A 22,595-nucleotide genomic window follows, 5' to 3' on the forward strand; every position below is an offset into this window, starting at 1 on the left:
TCATACATAATTAATTAAAATAGAGCTTTGCGCAAGCTTACCAAAATCAAATTAAGGCTTGCAAAAGCTTTCCAAAATACACTTGCCAAAGTTGCATGATCCATAAGCCTCTGAAGCTTGTGAGCTTGATGTTTGCTTGCAGTAGAAAATTGAGCATGCGTGCATTGCTTTATGTGACTGTGCAAGCTGCTAAAGAATTAACAACTCTGTAACGAATCATGCAGGTAGCATACTCCATATAATATCCCTATGATTGACATACAAACTAAATCTTCCAAATTAATGTGGTCTCAATGTCCTTTTGAAGACGATTTCACAAGCTTGCCCATGGAAATGCAAGCTCGTTACTTCTGTTAACAGTGCAAGCATGTTCCTTGCATTAACAGTGCAAGCTCCTTCAAGCAGTTTCGACCTTGTGAGCTACATGCCATTCCCTTTAAACTATAGTTGATTATGGTCTACCATTCTGTGCGGATTATTGTTACCACTAGTATAGTCCTCTTAAGTTAAGGTCAACAATATTGACATGGTGATGGTTATGATCGTGTTTCAAATACTGGATTCAAATCTACTCTGAACAGGATTTCATTAACGAATTAACAACTCTATCACAAATTATGCAGGTAGCATACGCCATATAATATCCCTATTGACTTACTGTACAATCTGAATCTTCAAATTAATATGGTCTCAATATCCTATTACAGACGATTTCACGAGGTGTCAAGACTGGGAATCAAATTTAACACCTGATATATTGTTTTAAGTGATATATATATACTGCATATCCGAATTTTTGATGGGAAATAAGATTTTCATCATTACAATTTCAAAATAATGAATCATCAAAACTTACCAAAATATGGGTGAATACTTGTCACAGAAGTAGCACAGAAGTAGCGCCAGAATAGGACAAAGCTAACACCATTTGCAATCTAAGCATACTTCATTTGCAAAAATTGCAAAGGGGAGGGGGCACCCCACCCCTGAGATCCCTCCCCCAGGACTTGGATCACACTACTGCACATATCTGCCCGGCTCTAAAATATCCCTGAGTACATCCCTGTTACTGTATACATCTACAAAACTCTGCTACGGATTGCACTTCCATAGGCGTAGGAGCTCAATTTGATTGGGGGGGAGGTGGGCTGAAGCGACTTGCCCGAAAAATATAACCAAAATTTTTCAACTTGTTAATGTACATATCGCATAGGCATGCATCAGTTATTACATCGCATGCCAGTTACATCATTTGCAGTGTTATTACCCTTCCATATTGGTTATCATTTTTGGGGAAGTCGTTACAATAATAATGATGACATTAATGTCAGTTTATCCATTGAAAAACACATTGCAATTTATTTTTCTTTCAGTAGGTGCCCGAAAAATTCTCAGCATAGTTCCCCAATTATCAAAAAAATATTTGGTTTGGGGGGCCGCAGCCCCCCCCCCCCCCGCCTCCTACGCCTATGTGCACTTCATATGGAAAACTTGTAACTAGCCTCCCTCTCTCTCCACCTCTCTCTCTCTGAGAGTGTGTTGGGTGTGGCTTGATGATAAATTTTTATCAAAACGCATGAAGTATTAGTTTGCCAGTGATGGCATGTAATTGTTCATCTTTACCTAGGTCTTTACGTATTAACACCTACAGTACATCATTGAGTATATATGTTGTTATTCGACTTTTCCTTTCATACAGTTGATCATCTAAATATCAAACATCTTGGAAGAAAGGAACACTTATTATATATATCTATAACCTTCAAATCCCGTTATAATCTACCAACTCGTTGGAGCTTGTGAACCTGCATGCAACCTTATGCCTATATATACCTATATGCCAGTATATGCATCAGTGTATACCGTTTGTATTCATACACAAACACAATTATACTGGTGTGTCCTCCATTAACATATTAAGCAAACTCTCATCTGCCAGGCCTTGCGATAAGGGAGTTGATCGGATCTCTGTATAGCTTTACCCGGGAAAAAATATGTGGCATCTTGGGATTGCAACCCGCAATGAAAACGAATATTGCTTAAACAGCAAACCAAAGTGTATTGATTTTTTTTTTCTTTCTAGTTAGTCAACTCTTTGCTGCAACCTTGTGCACTCTGTATAGTAGGGGAATGCATACAGAAATAGATATCTAATATATAGGAACAATGTATGCGCGGTAACGATCTGCAGGCACTCGGTGTTGGAGGAGAGAAAGAAAGAGAGAGGGGGTGAAAAAATCAATAACGGTTAATGACAAAAGAGAAATGGGATGTAAGGAAAAGATGCATGCACCATCATCATCATTGATGGAGTTTGTTAGGAGTTTAGATGTATACAATATCACTATGGCCTCAGGTAAATTTGTCTAGTATCTTAGAAGCTTTTCATATAAGGGGGGGGGGGTGGGGAGGGGTGGGGAGGAAAGAGAAGGTATGGAGGAGGGGCACAAAATATGTTGAAGTGTGAAAATAATTAAGTGACCATAAATTGCTTTTCTAGCATTTTTGAGTACATACTGGCTGGTGACCATTGCTATAATCCTCCCCCTTTTTTTTTTAATATGCAGTACTGTATTTGCTTGTTACGTCAGTTAATGTTCAACTTCCTAATCGCCTGATGTCACATTTTTCAGTGTCTATAGCAGCGAGTCATCCTCCTTTGGCTGTTTGTGCTATTTCTATAGTTACTTGCAACCTATGGTAAATGCCTTTCGATTTGAGTATTTTTTTCCTGAGTCTTAAGTTTCCCTTTATAGTTTCTATCGTACACATTTTCAGTGCTTGACATGTGATTCACCCGGACTGGAGCAGACAAACCCCCCTCCCCTCCCCCATCCCTGACTATTCTATCTATCTATCAATCTATCCATGTATCTATCTATCTATCAATCTAGCAATCTATCGATCTATCGTTCTATCTATTGTTCTATCGTTTGTGTCAAAAAATAACATTTTAACCCACATATACACAGTATCTACCTTGTTTTCATTAACTAATAACTTTAGATTACAATTTGCTTTTCTTCCTCTATACTGAAACAATTTCTAATGTCAATAATTAAACTTGTACGTTGACAGGAGAGTATGCATTATAAACAATAAAAATACCCCCAGCCCCACCCACCCCCACCCCCAACAATACAAACCCAGCAAAAACACAAAGACAGAACAAATCCACGCAAATATAAACAAATTGAAAACCTGTTAATCTTTAGTATAGTTCCAAAAGGTTTCAAGTCTTGTCATAACAGCCCATAAATTAACATTTGTCGCAAACAATTTCGGTATTCCTACTCCAGTGTGTGTGTGTTTACTACTCAGTGCATATCCCTTATCACGCTACTTTTGGAAGAAAACGTTGGCCAACCGCAGCTAATCTTACAGCTCTCAAGGAAATAATTCAGCCAATTTATCGGCCCCCTATTAACAAAATCCAATTTGATTAAAAGCCTAGGTGTGTAATATGTTGGAGTTTACTGCATATGGGCGGATTAATAAACCGCTGGGCATTATCAATGGTTAATGCTGTTAGTCTATAAATAGCTTTTTCGCTCAGTGGCTCGAGAATTTAAGGTTATAGTTCTCGGAATTAAAATTCTCCTCGAATGGACCAAGGAACCTCAGATTAATTATTTAAAAAGGATAATGTTACTAAGTAAGAGTTCAGTGACAAATTAAGAGAGTCATTGGACCATATTATGTAAAGAAGTTTTAAATGATACAAAAAATAGTCTGAAAGTATAGATTTTGATCAAGTTAAATACAGGTTGCAAAAACTACATTTATACACTGATGATGTTTACTAGTTTGATCCTCATGTTGATTAGATTTTGATGATTGAAGCCTTTTAATAGTCATTCGATTTGTGAGGGAAGCCTGTTACAGTCAGTCATGCTGTGACTGCAATGATACTAAAAAGCTTGCATCATTACACCCTGTCAGAATTAAGAAAGGGTGTCGTGTTGGAGCCCTGTAAAGCCTCATGGATTTTATGTATTTGAAGCTGTTTCAGTATGTAAAGCTCTGACAATTTTAGCAATAAAATTGTGGGGAAAAAAAATTCTGAAAATGTCATGGAAGAGGTTTAAAGCTCTCCAAATTATTTGCAGCTACAGTATGCAAATTTAGATAAAAAAAATGACAGTCAAGTAAAAATGTTTGATTGATAGTGCCAGCAAAACATGTCAATATAGTTGATCTTTGTTTGAATGATAATTCGCCTTTACCACAACTTCAATTACCGTACATGGCAACCCATTGCCAATATTAATTCCTTGTTTTTTATTAAAATTCTCTGGAATCAATTTAAAAAAAAGAAGAAAAAAAGTCATCCAAATTTATGCCTAAATATGCTAGCCTGGTCACCTATTTCAAAGTTTCATGGCCCCTTTATCGCCATCCTCACAACATATTCCTCTTTGAACAATGTACAGTGATTGTTTAATTTGACAGTTCCTACCCCCTTCCCACCATCATTCCCACCCCATGTCTTTGAATAAAGGACTTTTTGGATATCAGCCCTTAGAAAAGTAATATAAACAAACTATTAGCATATTTTTGCATGCAAAAATGGCTACCAATTTTTATTATTTTTAAAAAATCTTTTCATGAGAGAAAGTTACATGTTTGCGTGAATAAATTCTCACAATCAAGGTGATAATGTTGTATGCTTGAATGGGTTGACTAATTACAATTATGCCACCAATCATTAATTCCCCAGCACCAATATCTTTTGTCTTTCCTCTTTATCAGTTCTCACAAGCTCTCCTAACTTCATCAAATCTAGTTATTATTGGTTACACACATTTACAGCCATGAAGGTCTACATTAGGTTAATCTTGAAGTAAATACAACCTTGGACCAGTATTTTCTTTGAAGTACACCCATTGACTTTTTGAATGCTATGAATAAACGATCTCGTGACCACCTTTCTCAAGAGAATTAATTAACTCACAGTGCTTCCCATCTGAAATCGTTAATACAAAACTCATATTGCTTTATTCGAAATTGTTTGACGTCGATGTTAGTGAACGACAATTAAATCTTCGTTAACGAGTTGTTTCCACGACACGAAGAATCGCAAAGATTTGTCACATTGTTTTTTTTCTTTGTGCTTCATTCAGCCTGGTATGAGAAAGAGATCCCAAGGTTATTTGTTAAATGATTCATTAAGGCTCGAAACAAAGTAAATGTATTATATACAAGGAAATTTCCTGATAAAAATCAAAATAAAACATAAACTGTTAGCAAACTGCCAAATCCACTAAACAGTCTGTGTCAGAGAATGTGTAAAAGTAAAAGAGGGCCTGACGTTCGATCCAAGCAGGACCCTAGATTTTCTCCACACTTTTCTGTCTTTGTCCTTCTCTAGTTTACTCCCTACCCTCTCTTTCTTTAATCCTCTCTTTGTCCCTCTACAGATTATCTCCTACCTCTCCTCTTTCTGTTGTTGATTTCTTTCTTCTCTCCATCCCTTGTCTACTAATCCTCTTACTGTACATTGTTCTCTTTTGTGTTCACCCTGCTCATTAACCTGTCTGTATTTTGTGCGTGTATTTGTCCCTTCTGTAACTTGTCATTCAGCCTCTGAAGAAGATCCTGCTAGGATCGAAACGTCAGGCCCTCTTCTTTTATTTATTCTTCAATGCTTGCACTTGGACCCGACAGCCAACCAAATGAAAATCTTGTTGTAAGGAAAATATCAGATTTGTCATCTTAGGCATTCTGTGTAAGTTTGTCCATTTGGAGACTATTTCTTTGCATTTGAACTAAAATGATTTTGGTCATCATATGTTACATTTTGAGTAAAAGAGTCACATTTTTCTTGTGAATCATACACAAAATAGACTTGTTCAGAAAGTTTTCTTGGGCCATAGCTCTCTGATTTCAGCTAAAGTTTCTTTAAGTACAATGACAGTACGTTATACTATAAAGTAATAGCGAGTGCGTATAAAGTCTGTGCAAAGCTAAGCAGTATTATTAGTGTCTTAAATCCTTACACTCTTTTTTTTTATTTTTTATTACTTGTCTATTTCAGTTTAATTCAAGAATAAAATGTAATGTTTCATGCATTGTAGTTTGGATACCTACTCCAAAATGGAACAGTCCAGCAAAACTGTCACCACCGGGCTGCAGAGATAGTGGTTTAAGAGCTGTATGAGTCATTTACACGGCGATTCACATGGTTGGTGTATTTATCATGGAATTTCAATTTACTTTTTAAGTCCGAGCTTATTGACATGGAATTGATCATGTAGTAAATTTACTGTATCTTAATTACATAAAATTTTCTATAAAAAAAAAATATGTTAATTTCAATCTTGAAACTCTCTCTAAATATGCAGTTTCCTCGTGGTAAGATCACCAGGCCCAGGCGGTAGAGGATGCCAGTCGTAATGCCTGAAGGCCACTCCATGCTGAGGAGACTCCTTGATGAAGAGACCGCTGGAGGGGACAATGAAGTCATCCCGAGGGAAGAAGGGGCAGTGGAGGCAGCAGCAGACGGGGTGTCTCCAGCCCCAGAGGGGAACGGTATAGCGGAGGACATGTCCAATGCCATGAATAATATGAAGGATAATGCAGTGGAACAGCTCAGCAATTGTAAGTGACCATGTATGATACAGGAAGCATCATGAGGTGAACGGGTGGGAGGGGTGGGTAGTGGGTTGGGAGGGTGGAGGTGGGAGAGTGGGTTGGGAGGGGTTGAGGAAGGGAGTGGGAGAGGTGGGGACTGGAGTGGGAGGGATTGGTGTAGGGGTGATGGGTAGGGGGTGTGGTGGGTAGTGGTGGTGGGTAGGGGTGGTGGCAGGGAGTGATGGGTTGGGGGTCATGGGTAGTGGGTCATGGGTAGGGGATCATTGGGTAATTGGTAGGGTGATAGGTAGGGGAAGATATGTAGGGGTGATGGGTAGGGGTGATGGGTAATCCAATTAATTACCAATTAAGTAACATAAAGCGATGCTGATCACCATCATAAACGCACAAAGGCAGTTCTGGAAATTTAAAATGACTCCTGACATGTCTCAGGTAGGTGTTGAAATTGGGAGAGTGAACTGTATATCAGAACTACATTTGTTAAGCTAACCGTTTTGCACCATACCCTCCTACTGACGGGATCTCACGGAAATTGCTGTTTTGCTTATTTGGATCTAATTACTCGAATTCATCAAGCTCTCTCTGTCTCTCTCTTCTGTCCCTCAAATCTACTCTGAAAACTCATCTGTTGCTAGAACTCAACAACTTTAAATTAACTTTAACCTTTGGTTATCTTATTCTTTTTAGATCTGTCTTCTCGCTTTGCACTTTCTCACTGTTGTTTTCAATATGCCATGAGCATCTGTTATGACAGATACTGGGGCCAGTGGCGGAGCGTCCATACAGTCAGGGGGGGGGGGCTGATGCCCCCCCTGACAGACTCAAATGGACTGATGGCGCCCTTTTCAGCTTTTTACCACTTTTACTTATTTGCGATTATTGACATTTTTATTGCGCTCTCAAATACCTATTGACATTTGTCACATTTTGATGGCTATGACACCTATTTATTCTTCGTTTATCTGCAAATTAGCAAGGCCCGGAAAGGGTAATTTCCGGCGAATCTAGGGAGTATATTTACTCAAAAAAATTTCGTACACTCTGTGCCAACCTGTCTAGGCGCCCCGCTTAGATAGTGTCGAAAGCACCCCTACAGACCAATCTCGACCCCCCCTGACCAATACCCCTAGCTCTGCCACTGACTGGGGCGCAATTATATCATCTTGAGTATGATTATTTAAGGTTGAAAAGGTTGTGAGAATGAAGAGCTAGCGGGTTGGAGGGGAATGTCTTTGCAAAAGTAAGGATATATGTGAAGGAGGTTGCCTGTATTGTTTGCCAGGCAAATATTTGATTCCTTGTAAGTTCCAACTAAAAGTCTGTGTGTATAATCAGATGTCACCGTGTACACTGGGTAAATAGTACCAGTTAAATACATTAAACTACTATTGATACGTTGTGATTTAAGTGCAGTGTTATTGATTATAGCTGATTGGAAAAATGCAGGAAACACATGAAATATCATAACAGCCATGACCTGCATCTGTCCCTTCATCATCTTCTCTCCTTCCATCTCCTCTCCCTACCTTTTTCTTACCTTCCTTCTCTCTCCCTCTTCCCTCTCCCTCCCCCCTCTTTCTTCCAACATACCTCCCTCTTCCCTCACTCCTTCCACCACTCTTTCTCCCTCTTCTACCCTTCAGTCTCCCTCTTTCCACCCTCTTTCCACCCCTGTCCCCATCCTGTTGCCTTCCTCTTTCATACCACATTTCTCCCTCTTTCATACCACATTTCTCCCTCTTTCCACCCTCTTATCTCCCTCTTCGTCCCTTACTTCTCCCTTCTTCCACCCCCATCCCCTTCCTGTTTCCTCCCTCTATCATACCACATTTCTCCCTCTTTCAACCCTCTTTTCTCTCTCTTTGTCCAATTATTTCTCCCTTCTTCCACCCCCATCCCCTTCCTGTTACCCCCTTCTATCATACCACATTTCTCCCTCTTTCCACCCTCTTCCCTTTCTTGTACCAAATTCCCTTGTCTCTCCCCTCCCTTTCCCCTGTCTCTCCCATCCCTTTCCCCTTCCTCGCCCCTCCCCTGCCGCAAAACACTAAAGACTTGAACAAGCTTAAATCTGCCGTAGTTAAGCCACATGTGCTACAATGTTTAACAGGTTTCATTTTATTGATTACATTTGCTTATGGAGCCCAGAGTGTCTTAATCCGGCACTTGGTATAAATATAGCATCAATTCTCGCTGACCAACTGACCACTTACTGGCCATAATACACACCCACACAGCACATTTCATATTAGATTACGGTTTTTAGTCCACCTCTGTCATTATTTAGTAAATGTCAAAAGATATCAATGACTAGAAGCTAAACCGACATCCTAGAAAAAACAGATCAAAAAAAGATAATGAGTCAACAATACTTTGTACCCTTTGAAGGTTAAATGTAAACACTACTCGAATGAATTTCAAAATATATATACTTATATATATACTTTTTTGAATTTGTTTTTATATAATTACAAAGGTCTACAGAAATCAGGCCTGTGATCAATAGCATGGGAAAGCTAAAAAACACGAGGCCACAGAATTGAGAAAGTCAAAGAGAACGTTTGGACTACATTCTGCACACTGTGCTGTACGTATGCACATCGAACTGTCACTAGGCACATCCACAGCTGTTACAGAGTTAGCAGATGTTTTAAGCCAAACAGAATATAATTCTCGTCTTTTTTGCACAGTTGGTTGGTCGTCTGCTAAACTACAGACCGTGACTCAATAGGGCGGTCTCGCGGTATGATATATACCTAGGGAGAAATAATATCGCTGGGCTCGAATTTTAGTCACAGTTTCTTGGTCACGAAGGAGAAGCTGATAATAGCTCATAATTATTAAAGCCTAGTATTGCAATATGGTATAGCGGTATTATAGTTTCTATGAGGCATTTAGTTGATTTAATGGACATAATTTACGCCAGTGTGGATATAATAACGCCAAAATAAAGATGTCGGTTGTTTTCGAAGTGGCCGGATTTTCAGGTGAATATTGAAATTTTTACGTCCGGGAATTATTTTTCTTTCAGTTTGGTTTTTTTTCATAGGCCTTATGTTCTAGTTTGATAGACAGTTTGTAGCTTTATTTTTCTTATCACATGATAGTTCTTGGCATTTTGGTGAATCTGAATAAATTTAAATGAAATGGCCATTTCAAGTAATACAGGAAACATAAAACCTATAGGTGTAGGTTTTGTAGGTGTAGGTAGGTGAAGGTTTGTTGTAGGTGTAGTGGCAGAGTTGTATATGAACGAGTTATTTCATTTTCAGGATGAGTCAAGGCATTGCCAATATTAATCTTCTCTGACTTAGTTTTGATTGAGTCATTGACTCAAGTCTCTATTTGGGGGTTGGGGAGGGGGGGGGGACACTTGACAAGATAGTTGGATTCATTTGACTTTGGAAATTAAGTTGACTTTTGACATGACTTGTAGGTATAGGTTTATTAGATTGAGGTCTTCTGTAAAGCAGCATTTCTGAGTTGGTTTTTTTGAGAATTTGTTTCTTTCTGTTTGACACTAATATAATTAGCACACGCAGTTGGTCAGCTTGACTAGACAAATGAAATTTTCTAACTCGGAGAGCAATGAAAGGTGACTAAAATATTGGTGTAAATTTTGCTTTTTAGATACATGTGTTAAAATACCCTTTTGCAAAGCTGCCTAAGGATGCAACATTGGGGATCAAATTGAATACATTAACGTATTGTGAAAAAAGTGGCTTTAAACTTTTCGATTGCTAGATTTGTAGTGTTAAATTGTATAGTATCACAGGATACTATGTGGTTTTCTATAAGAGAGCGCTTTATTAATTTTTGTAATAACATATAATAATATATTTAACAGTATATTATACAGTATGTAGTTGTATGTTATCCTTAATTGACTCGATTCTGACTTACTTCTGACTAAATTCTGTGGCCTAGTCTACAGCTCTCATACTAGCATCGATCACACACATATGATTTCTTGTACACCTTTCAAATTATATATAATACTTGTATAATTTCCTAAAAGAGACTCTAAATTCTGAAAAATTTGGGAAATTTTCCAATTTTGCATTTGAATGTGATTTAGGCTAATTACAAGAAGAGCCTGGGCCATACATGTAATAAGGAGGATGGAATTGAATTTATTAAATACTCATTAACCTTTGCTGAGAAAAAGAGGAGGGTATATTAGTGAGAAGAAATTGGGATCAAATTTTGAACAAAAAAAAAGGCTTTGTAGGTTTAGTAAAATTGTCAGTCAAATTTAATAGAAGAACTGATTTGATTTCAACATGATTTCCATCTAGGCTTAATTGCGTAAATACAGTGTGTAAGTTTTAATTTTAGGTTAAGAAATATTGAACCTTTTACTTCACTCCTGGCTTAAATACCAGTCTCCATTCAAAATCATTCACTTTCCCATCTATACCAATTAAGACTTGTCAAAAATTGGTAGCATTTCAACTCTTGGGTTGGGTCACTTCTGCGGGGTCATCGTCCATGCAGTTTCTCTTCCTTCAGAATTACCATTCTGAAGAACCACGTTCAGATTCAAAATTAGTAACAGGAAGTTAATGAATGCACCAAGAATTGGTATTTAAGGGACATTTCCCCCTCCCCCTCCCCCTCCCCCCTCCCCCCCTCCCCCCCAAAAAAAAAACAAATGAATAAATTAAGGCTTCTTGACTTTTTGCTGTTAATTCACAGAACTCATGGAGATTGCAATTTATGTACCAGTGCGAAACCAAGCATAAATGTTTGACATGTGCCTAATTTGTAATTAAGATTTAAAATATTTGACAACACAATGTTTGTGTGACCTGGCAAACCATGATACGATTACATTTTCATAATCAATTATATTAAACGCCATGTTTTGTTTTTGGTTTAAATAAATGAATAATTAAATTTGAAAGAAAAAAATTATGGATTCGTTAATAATTAGGTGACAGCTGCCAGCTTTGACAATAATATTTATCTATTCAAAATGCCATAACGACACGCTTCCTATATTGATGAGAAGAAGTATATGAGGAAAAGTTTTTCTTCATAAATATGTACACATCTGTTTTAATTACGTCGGTATTGCAAATTCGGGCGCTACCCGATATGTGTTATAAAGCAGAGCAATGCATTGAAGGCAATTGGTTTTGTAATGTCATTTTATTCAGTTTGTTATTACTTATTTTGTGAGCAGCCCAATTATATATGATCATAATAAAAGCAATTATACAGGTATGTAAAATCATCTCGATTCTCTGACTGACGGTTGTTAACCGATGGCATATTTGTTCTAATTCGTCTACTAGTAGAAAATTGCCAGTGCTTTTTTTCCAACTCGTAAACGCCAAAATATCCACTGGCATTTAGCCAGTAGATAGCCAGAATTTTGCGTCCAGCTGTATTACTACTGGCCGTCGATGACATATTTGTATATAAAGGTCAGTAGTATTGGCTCCAAATTTCAGCCCGCTAGAAATTGCTAGAAATATTTTCAAAAGGATGTTCCTGGTGGATTTTTAAGATTACTTTCGGATATTGAAGAGCCCGATTAAATAAGACAGTTGAATGTTTCGGTGATGACATATACTTTGAGGATGCTTATAGTTAAAATGCCGGGTTGAAGAAGAGCATGATCAAGGACCACTTTTGGACTTTCTAGCATATTTGGGGCCCAATACTGATATGAAACCTTCAAGAACGACCTTTTTGCCTTTACGTTTCTGGTCACCTTCTCCTTCAAAGGGGCAGGTAAAGCTGTTGAATTGTTTACGGCAAAAGCTTCCTCTTGCAATGGAAATTGCAGCATCATCTTGTCAAAACCATCCTCACACACAGCAGGTGTGGACCAAGAGGGTGGGAGGGGGGTGAGGGGAGAGAGAGAAGGGAAGGGAAATGCCAACCCATCCCATCCCCTTTGAAATCGTTTTGGTACTCAAAATTTGGGTACTAACATAGATTCGATCAAGCCATGGTTACAGCTTTTTAACCGATGCTTATTTTTAGACATTCACTGCATTTTTGGTAGTGATATTGGCATCTGATACTAGCCTTATCAGTACTGGGTCCCACTTCTGAGAAATCCTGTACGTTGTGATTTATATCATCGATATACAGCCCAAAGTGTTTTTGTTATAAAACTGGGTGGTAGTGTTCTGTACACGTATAGAATATGCCCGTTGTATAGCTACCCTGCATAGACACTCATGCACATGTATATGTAGGCTACGGTTGCTATTATAACATGATACAGGCCACTAAACCAAATTTACATACCTGCATAAAACACAATTGATGGATGAAATTAGGCATGGTTACCGTTTGTCTAATTTGGAAATCTGTGAATCTGCGAGTGTAAACTAAAGCAAGAGCAATCAACGTTGCTAGAACTTAGATACCCACTCATGTGAAAACTTTTCATGGCAAACTGCAGTCTCATTTGGCATGTAGTTATGGAAATAAGTAAAGTCGTTATGGAGAGTGATAAATTGATGCATGTGCCATTGTTTGAACTGCATACATGCACTATATACAGTTTGTAAGTTTATGAAAAACTGACATTAATGAATTGTATGATAGTTATTGCCAGTGGTGTAGCCAGAGAGGAGGAGGGGGTGGGAGGTGGGGGGGGCTGGAACAAAACAGATGGCAACAAATTACATAGGTACGCTAAGTCATGAAGACTGGCTAATGAAGTTAAATTATGGAAATGATATCGTAGCATCATTTTGCATCTACTGATGAAAAAGTTTCTCAAAGGGGAAAGAAGATCCCTCCTCAAAATGTTTGTCAGCTAAAGTTCCCCCCCCCCCCCGATTCTTTCTTCCCCAATTAAAAGTCATGAAAATTTAGATTAATCTGTAAGCATTATTTAAATACTGGTTGGTTGCATATGTGTTTTTTAACTATTATTTTCGTAGTAAGCGTATTTGGTTTGCTCCAACCTGACACCCTTTGCTGTGTTTATTGAACATGTTTGTTATAATTTCAACTTTATAATTATGCAAGATTGACTCAAAAATCAGAGTTTTTGGGTATTTTTTAATTTGTTTTTTCTTTCCTCCCCCCCCTTCTATCCACAGTACCTTTGCCATACCTCGTTGGTGGTGCCTTCGTAGCCCTGCTCTTCCTGTTATGCTGTTGCTGGTGCTTCTGTAAAAGATGCTGTCGAAAGAAGAAGAAGAAAGAGGGCAAGAAAGGTCTGAAGGGACAAGTCGATCTCAAGACAGTACAAATGCTTGGGGAGGCATACAAAGAAAAGGTAGGTCAAAGGTCACAATCGCAAGACTCGAAAATTGAGCCAGAAAAAATTCTGCTTTAGCATTTACTGGTAGAACTCTCTCTGTGCTTTTATTCCTTAACTGCTCATGCATGTGTCTGATGGACTTTATTATTAATTCTTCAACCTCTTTACCCATCAAGGAACTGGAGGGGGGAGTGGGGAGGGGCGCCGGCGGGCAGGGGTAAAATTGGTTAAGTAGATTCAGAATCATAAAGGCTTGATTGTCAACATTTCTTGAAGAACTAAAAAAAAAAATGTATTCTTGTGAAATATTAATTTCCACTATCTCTAAGATTAGAATGATGTCTAGGAATAAAATCTTTTCAAAAAAATTTCAAATATTAAACAATTTCATATCTATATATGGTACTATTTTGAATTCATTTTGTAATTACTCAGATTATACCAGTCAATTCCTTCTGAAAATAAAATTTACCCAAAAACGGATTCCATATGCATTAGATTGTGGCACATTCATCCAATTGCTGTCCTGTTTTCTTTTCGACACAAAACCACAGCTGGCCACAACAATATACATATCGTTAACCATGAAGTGGTTAATGTGCACAGTGCCTTACTAAGAGCGGTGAAATTTCATTGAAACATAACGTCCAGTATGGCGCATGTATGCAAAGGAAAAATTGCAGAGGCCTAGTCAAAGGTCTGTTATTTATCAAAAGCTCTTTAAAAAAATAACATTTAAAGAGGGGTGGAGGAGGGGTGGGGGAGGGGAATCGGTAGCACCCACATAATGCATCCCCCTAATTTGTAACAGGAAATGAAATTCTCCTGATACCCGAAAAATTAATTTTACAAATGGATTAAAAGTTATCCTGAGAAGCCTCCATTTAGTAGTAGACATTCAGTGATGGAGACAAAAGATATTTTGAGGTAATTTTATATAATAACTAGAAGGAAATTTAAGTCTTTCATTTCACATCAGATTTCATAACTTTTTTCTTACCTTCTTGTCATATTACAGAATCAATTGTTTCTTTTCTTTTGACCACTTCATATTTTTCAAGGATAATTTCAGATGTTGTTTGTACTTTTCAGTTTCTCAAATAAGTTACATATTCATATGTTAGTTCAATGTAAACATTTATTGCGTTAATTAATTTCATTTTTTACTTGCTACCATTAAATTTATTAATAAATATGCATGTATGCATTATACCACCATTCAATGATTGCTTGTCAGCTGCTCGCAGCCACAACACTTTGCGCTGGTTCTGTACTTAAATGGTAATAAGTGGTACACCCAGTGACTTAGTGAGGGCGGTATTTGAACGTCTTTCACAAAAATTGACGTCAGCGTCGCTGATCCAGTTTGAATCATTTCATTTTCAATTTTGACACGGATTACTTCAACGTCTTTCAACATGTGAGTCCGATGCAAGCAATGCACATTTTTTTTTTTCGTTTTGGTGTTCAATTCTTTCGATATCTCTTTCCATGTTTTTTTTAACTTCGATGTGGCTTATAATACTAACGTTTGTAGTGTGTATACACATATCTTCATTATTGGAATGCATGAGGTTTTTGTAGATTTTTGACTATTTAGGAATTTGGTTTTTTCAATTTGCAAATTTTACAAACTGAGATTATACAAACATTAAATTTAGAACATAAAGTACCTATATTTTTCAGAATAAATTTCAATGACCAATTCTTCGAAATTGTAATTTAAGGCAGAATAGGTTATCTGGCCCGAGTACGACTTTGATCCAAGTTGTATCTAACCTTATTAATTAATTAATTAATTCTTTGATCATATGACAATGTATAAATCCCAATATATAAATCTGCCATATGTATCTCTGGGCCAGATAAAATCATTTATCCTTAAGTCAGAGTAGCTCACAAAGTTTGGCTATTTATAATGGATGTTCTGGGAGGAAGTATTTTTGTAGCTCTGTTTGAAACACCTACTGTGTATAAAACAGGTGATTGGGGTAGGAAACATAAGAGGGGTATTGGGTGGGAGGGAGGGGGGGGGATCGTGGGAATATGGCAATATTTTCCAACTATTTCTAACAAACTAATGTGCGTTTCTTGTAACATCCTCTTCAGTCTTGCCTCACTCTCATATTTTCAATATTTGTTATATTTGTCTGGCAGTCAAAGTTAATGGAACTGACCTGCAAAGCTGATGTTGGTCGCAAAAAACTGAATTTTGGTGATCTTGCACTGTTGGTCCACCATTGACGTTTTGTCCTAACATCGAAGGTCAATTAATGTGATAGAATAGAATATTTTTCAAGAATAACTAAATACTTTTCAGCTGAAAACCAGAATCCTTGCAGATTGATACAGTATAGCCTATACATACAACATCACTAGTTGCATTAATACTCTCTCTTCCAGTATTACGATAATTTGAGTACTTTTCTCTAGAATCTCTAAAATTAGTGGATCAGATGGCTCAACTTCCTGTATACATCTTAACTTTTGACACATGTAATGTTAAATTAATTATCAGCCCACAGTAACACTAATACACGTCTCTACGAAACCTTGTCATACGCACGTTTTCTATGGATGACATTGAAAAGCGCCCGTCGTTACATCTCCTGCTGAAATCTGTTTTACATGCAGAGTTTAAAATAAATTGCCGTGCGTTGGAGCAGTCGAAAATGTCACGTCTGGGAAAGGCATCTCTCCACTGACTCGAATAGCTACGGCAACAGAACTTGCGCAGCAACCTTGCAGGATCTGTGCATAATAGCAGCTGTGTTGTTTATGGCTTCAGTCGTTGCACGTCGTAGTCGCAGCAGTTTTCTGTTTTATAACGGAACGTACGCAACTCTGCGTTGCAAGGAGATGCATGTGAAAATTAGAGGCAGACGGGATGAATGTTTCCATTGAGGGATGTAGCATCTAGTTCACTCCTTCTGTAATAGTGGAGATAAATGAAGGGAGGGTACTTAAAATGAAGGGAGAATAAAGTGAAATTGACAACGATGAGCTTCATAAACCTAAAAAGTATAAAAGGTCAAAAAGAATATGTATGTAATGTTTTATTCTTGCTTGTGGACCTACATAGCTCTTAGTAGTAGTAGTTAAATAGTTCATGTGAAAATATGTATGTATTGCTTCTTTTATTTCTTGATAATTTCTAAATTATGATTGGAAAGTAGTAAAATATCTGGTTAAGCTCAATTTTAAATTTCTTTATTATTTGTGGTTTAACATGACTAGATTTGTTGAACTGGGTCTGGTTGGTGTCAATTAACTTTAATTCTCATAGGCATATTCTGTGAACACACATTTAACAGTTAGGATGTTCACAATTAGATGCGACATTATGATTGGTCTCGTATGGGGAGGCTAGTTGTCGACCATCTGAGAGGGTCGTGAGAGAAATCTTAGCAGAGTGGATTTCGCATCAGGTTTTTGAGACTCTTGTTGACATTCCAAAAATTGAGGAGTAAACATTATAGGCTTACACTAATTTATGATGACACTTATTTCAGTTGGGGAAGTGGAAGGGATGTTTGAATTCCTTTGTGAATAGTTGTTTTTGCCAAATTTTAAATGGTGTAGTTATGAACATTTGAGAAGAACTAGATGTTACAAAATGTAATTATTGGTCGTATGAAGTAGATTAGTTTTTGGGTGATACTAGCTTTTTTAGAGTTCTAAATCTTTGTTGGTTATTGGGCACATCTACATGTTTGTTATCTGTGTGGGCATTGATAGTATTACTTTGATTGCCAAGTGGGAGAGGACTTTGGAGATCTGGAGGGCCTGTGCCAGAGGTATGGTTGCAAGTCCAGCCCTCTCGCCTCCCTTCCTCTCCCACTCGCAACACTGCCCCCCACCCCCGGCCAACTCTTTGCCCAACATCATGTGTGTGTTTTCATACAGGCGTGACGTACGTATCAGTGCTAATATTTGGAGGGTGTATGATTGGTGTATAGTCGGTGCATACATATAAATTACAACACAGTTTAGCTATATGTTTTATTCTGTTAGTGTGTTAGTAGCATGGTGAAGGGTTAGTGCAGTGCATGACATACATAGACTGCTACAGTATTACTGAAGTGATGAATGCATTATTTAGACTATTAATGTCCCATATATTGTCAACAATATCACAGTTTTTCTTTGTTGTTTTTCGTATTATTTTTCATCATAAAATCTTTCTTCATGGTAAAGTAATGAACAATATTGATGTACAGTGCTGCGATTCATACATCTCAAGGATATTCAGGAAAGATAACCCGAGCAGTTTCTATAAAGTTCTGTTTTTACGTACTATTACAGGAGTCAATGGAATTTGACATGGTTATGTTGGATATGTCTGTTTGTGATAGATTTGCTGCTTAATTTTCAAATTGAGTTCAATGCAGAGTTAGGGAAGAATGAATAAGTGGATGGGGGTGGGGGGGAGGGGAGATAGGAGTAACATATTCTTTTATTTCATCCAGCTTGTACATGCTATGCCACTAATTAATGGAAATAATGCACCCATTCCCCCCCTTCCCCCTCTCCCCTACCTGGTTTCTGGGAAACTCTATATAATTTTCGTCATTAAATTTCCCTCCTTAAATAATATATGACCTGTCTGCAAGTCAGTGGCATTCTTTAGAATAACTTGGGACAGGATGAAACATGTACATACAAACTTTAAGGAATTTATAACACGCACTTTACTTCCCTCATACACATAGTATGCATTATCCTCTAATACAACACTCAGATTGGTCAAGTATTAAAACAGAGGGTGCGGTTGGGCCTGGATGGATGGTAGCCACACCCCCCCCCCCCCCAGTTTAAAGACTTGACGAACTTGAGCATAGTATTAGTGGATAATGCATATATGTATATAAGGTAATTGCGTGGTAAACAAATTCCCAAAACAGCTGCCTGGGTACTGTATGTGATGTATGGATGTACTGTGTAGTACCTGAGACCACATTGCATACTGTAGATCTGCCTGCTGTAATTATGTACTAACTGTGGTATACCACCTCTTAATTAGAAAAATTTGACACACACGATGAGACGCTGCTAAAAGATTGTTGACATTCGTAGACTCGGTCGTATAGCTTTGCCGGCGTACAACCAAGATCACAAATAATCAACTCTCTCAATTCCACCTTCACCGTATATATCTAATTGACGTCATTGGTGATTTATATCGTGCATTCTGCCCAATAGCTTGGATGTGGAAACGGTTGCCGTGGTAACCTTTCAGTCGTGACGTTACATCCCATGCAGTGCCAAGTAGTGCAGCTCTCCTCGCAAGAAGATGAGAATTCATTAGGATAGCTCTTACAGCCCTAGGTATATAGTTGGAGAGATGCTGGTTTAGATTTTAAAGGAGCAGAATGAATGTCCCCCCATCCTCCACCCACCCCCCTCCCACCCCTCCCAACAACAAAAAAAGCAGAAGAAGAATAAACTAAAGAAAGAAAGAACAAAATGAAACCAAAGAAGAAAGGAAAAGAGATAAAAATAGAAAGCAAAAGAGGAAATTAATTATTTATCTGAAAATAATTTGTTTATTTTGTTTTAATCATCAAGGTTTAAAATTATTGTACTGACATGGGAAAGCATTTTTGTGGATGTTGTAAATTTTTAAATTCCTCTTCAGACCTGGCGCTATTAAGTGTATAATGATACAACACAATTTAGTGTAATTCCTATGTGACTACTCAAGGCGATGCAATTCTACAGTGGAAATAATTACTGCCATATTTTCACTGATGTCTGTAAAATAATTTCTGTTAATTATTAACCTCTAATATTTGATGATACCTCGACACACCTTTTTTTCGCATTTCCGCCATAGGATCGCAGACAAAAATTTGATGAGGCCAGCTGTTATAATAAATGCAAATAAGTAGATATAGATTGTATGCTGCATTGGATTTAGCTATGTAGTTTCTGTCACAGCTTAAATGATATCTATTTAAATTGTCATTATAACTGCAATTTCCCCCCTATTCCTGTCTATAAAACTAACAGTAGACAGGCACTGCAAGGGAATTCAAGAGAAAACTTAAGTTTGGGAAATTCCCCGAGCATCACAAGTTTGGCGATGTGGTTAATTTACAAAACATTGCAGGGTATATCTACATTGAGAGGAATAATTTGTCTCGTACTGCATCACAAGAGACCTATATATGCAAAATGAAGTAAGATGCTATCCAAGTGCAGAGATGGGATAGCAAAGCTTTTGTGCACAGGAAGCTGAGTGTGTTATAAGACACAAAATTTAAAACCTTTCCAAACTGCAACCAAAAATTTGAAACACAAAATTATTCATCATGAAATGGGAAACTGAATCAGTTTTTTCCAAAAGATGATTTTTTTTTTCTCCATGTTTTCCTCATGAAATTTTCAAATTTTCCACCTAAATATTACACTTTCAGTAAAAAATAAATAAAATAAAATTTCTTTCAAAAGTGGAAAATAAAAGTATCCTCTAGTGTACATGCATAGTACTGTAGCAGGGCTTAAATATATATATATATATGTGAGCAATTAAAGTCAGCAATAAGTTCTTACTCATTCTTATTCAACTAATGCTTTTCAATTGTGTTCTAGCTAGTTATCTTGTTCCCTTCGTACAATTTATAGTCTGAAATGACTTGACTTAAATGTACGAAAGAAACCCAAAGATGACTTGAATGAAGGTGGAGAGACAATAACAATTTCTCCTTGTTCGATATAGTTTTCGCGGCACTATCTTTTTGGTCTAGACCATTATCGACTGAGTCGGCTTAATTTGCATGTGAATAGATCTATCTATCCGGTAACAGAATGAAATTTAGTACGAGCTCCTTGTATCTTCGAAATGACTTGCTTTATTGTCATTTAAATTTCTGAGTTATGAAAGGGCTATATGGATCAATAAGCATGTACACAAAGATCTGCATCGCTTATGTGTTTTTGAGAGAATGATTCTTTCAAGAACTGGCTAGCAAACTGCTACATGTACTAAACTGTATTTATAGTAGGTAACATATATACCACCATACCTACAGTATGTGTAGCATTATGTTCCCTGTGACGCACACCCCCTGACGATGATCATACAGTCGTATAGTCTCAATGCAAAGGGACTGGTTTGAAAACGGATCAGTTGTTTGGTTTTTTGTGCCCAGGTTCTTTCTTGGGTGACTTTTCTTAGAAAGTACCTACAGTAATAAGAATCAGCTATAGTATAAACTGTAGCTGTATTTATATATATATATATACTTATATATATATATACTTATATATATATATATGTATATGTATATATATATGTATATGTTTATACATATATATATATATATATATATATATATATATATATATATGTATTTATATGTATATGTATTAATTAGATATATATATATATATGTATTTATATGTATATGTATTAATTAGATATATATATATATATGTATTAATTAGATAAAAAACTTTAAGCGATTTTATTCAAAATAAAACTATGAGAGTTTGATGTAATTCAATTGGTGTTGATTATCCATGTACAAACTGTATTTAGCATGGTATACATTGTCGTTTACTGTGGATACAGCAAAAGCTTACGGTACATGTCACTTTAATAAGAGCATCAAGGCACCGCAAACAAAATTTGAATTCCCGTTTCAACCGAGGCGATAGGGCTATAGGGATCCTTGATTGGATGAAACGCAGTGAAAAGAAGAAAAGGCACATGATGCAGGCATTCTGGAGATTAGAGAGTTTTGGGAGTCTTCTTGCTTGGGGAATATAATTTGCGTGTTCTAACTTCGTTGCGAAAGGAATTTTTACTTTTACTGTCGCCAAGAAGAACGTCACACGATGGATTGAATTGTCTGTTATAGATGGAATGAATAAGTAATTTGAAGAAAATTAACAACCTTTAGATTCATGGAAAAAGTTCAATCTTGTTTGAATAAAGAATTATTCAAAAATGATCCAGTGAATAATTTATCCAGAATGGTATTGTAAAAAGCAATGCCTAAATGTTTCAATTTACTACACAAGTTATGCAAAGATGTTTAGCAATATTTGTGCAGAGAACGATATATTTATTCAGCATACTGTTAGAAAAGCGAAATTAATCAACTTCAAAATGACTAAAAAAGAGCTATAAACACTACACTATTCCTGTATGTATCTGCAGAATGAGGGAGAAAAGGATGGGGTGTTGGGGGGGTTATTGGGGGTTTGGTATGTTGTAATGGGAAAGAACTTGGAGTGATGATCCCTTGACTACATGCCTGTAACATCATCATGATAGGATAAAAAACCTAACCATGTATACTTTTACATGATGCCTACATCACCATGATAGGATAAAAAATCCTAACCATGTATACTTTTATGATGGCTACCAGTAAAGTTTCAGATAGGATATATGTGGCACTGACAGTTCGTGTTTATAAGTATCTGATCTCTTGAGCTGATAAAGCAAAGCAAAGCAAAATCCACCTCCATCATAGGAGAAATCTTTTGTCTACCTGATGGAGGCATTACACAACCAGTAACTTTAAAAAAAGGATGGTAGTTCAGATTAAGTGCATTTTTAATGCCATGGCCCTCTGCATAGAGTTCCTCCAACATAAAAAACAGTTTTGAAAATTTATGTACTTGTTAATAATTCCGAGGGGGGTGGGGGAGGAATGAAAATAAACCCTAGTATGGGGAATGAAAAATAATTTGTTATTTACTCCATTAGGTTAGTATTTACCATTTGTCTGGCTTTGATTAATATAGCATC

At 37.0% G+C, this 22,595-nt stretch overlaps 1 protein-coding gene across 5 annotated transcripts in view; it reads left to right on the forward strand.

Moving 5' to 3' along the window:
- LOC139965800 (synaptotagmin-1-like) overlaps positions 1 to 22,595 on the forward strand; it is a 56,271-nt gene that overhangs the window by 18,356 nt on the left and 15,320 nt on the right. For 3 of the 5 annotated variants that reach the window (XM_071968515.1, XM_071968545.1, XM_071968525.1), the window contains exons 2-3: positions 6,345 to 6,600; positions 13,668 to 13,846. In XM_071968515.1, coding sequence (XP_071824616.1) covers positions 6,384 to 6,600; positions 13,668 to 13,846 — 396 coding nt within the window. In that variant the 5' untranslated portion in view covers positions 6,345 to 6,383. Of the gene's footprint in view, positions 1 to 5,606; positions 5,729 to 6,344; positions 6,601 to 9,092; positions 9,582 to 13,667; positions 13,847 to 22,595 lie in introns of those variants that run through there. The other 2 variants (XM_071968536.1, XM_071968554.1) reach the window with 2 other exon arrangements.

Source organism: Apostichopus japonicus, chromosome 1 (assembly GCF_037975245.1).
Source record: "Apostichopus japonicus isolate 1M-3 chromosome 1, ASM3797524v1, whole genome shotgun sequence".
Lineage (NCBI taxonomy): Eukaryota > Metazoa > Echinodermata > Holothuroidea > Aspidochirotida > Stichopodidae > Apostichopus > Apostichopus japonicus.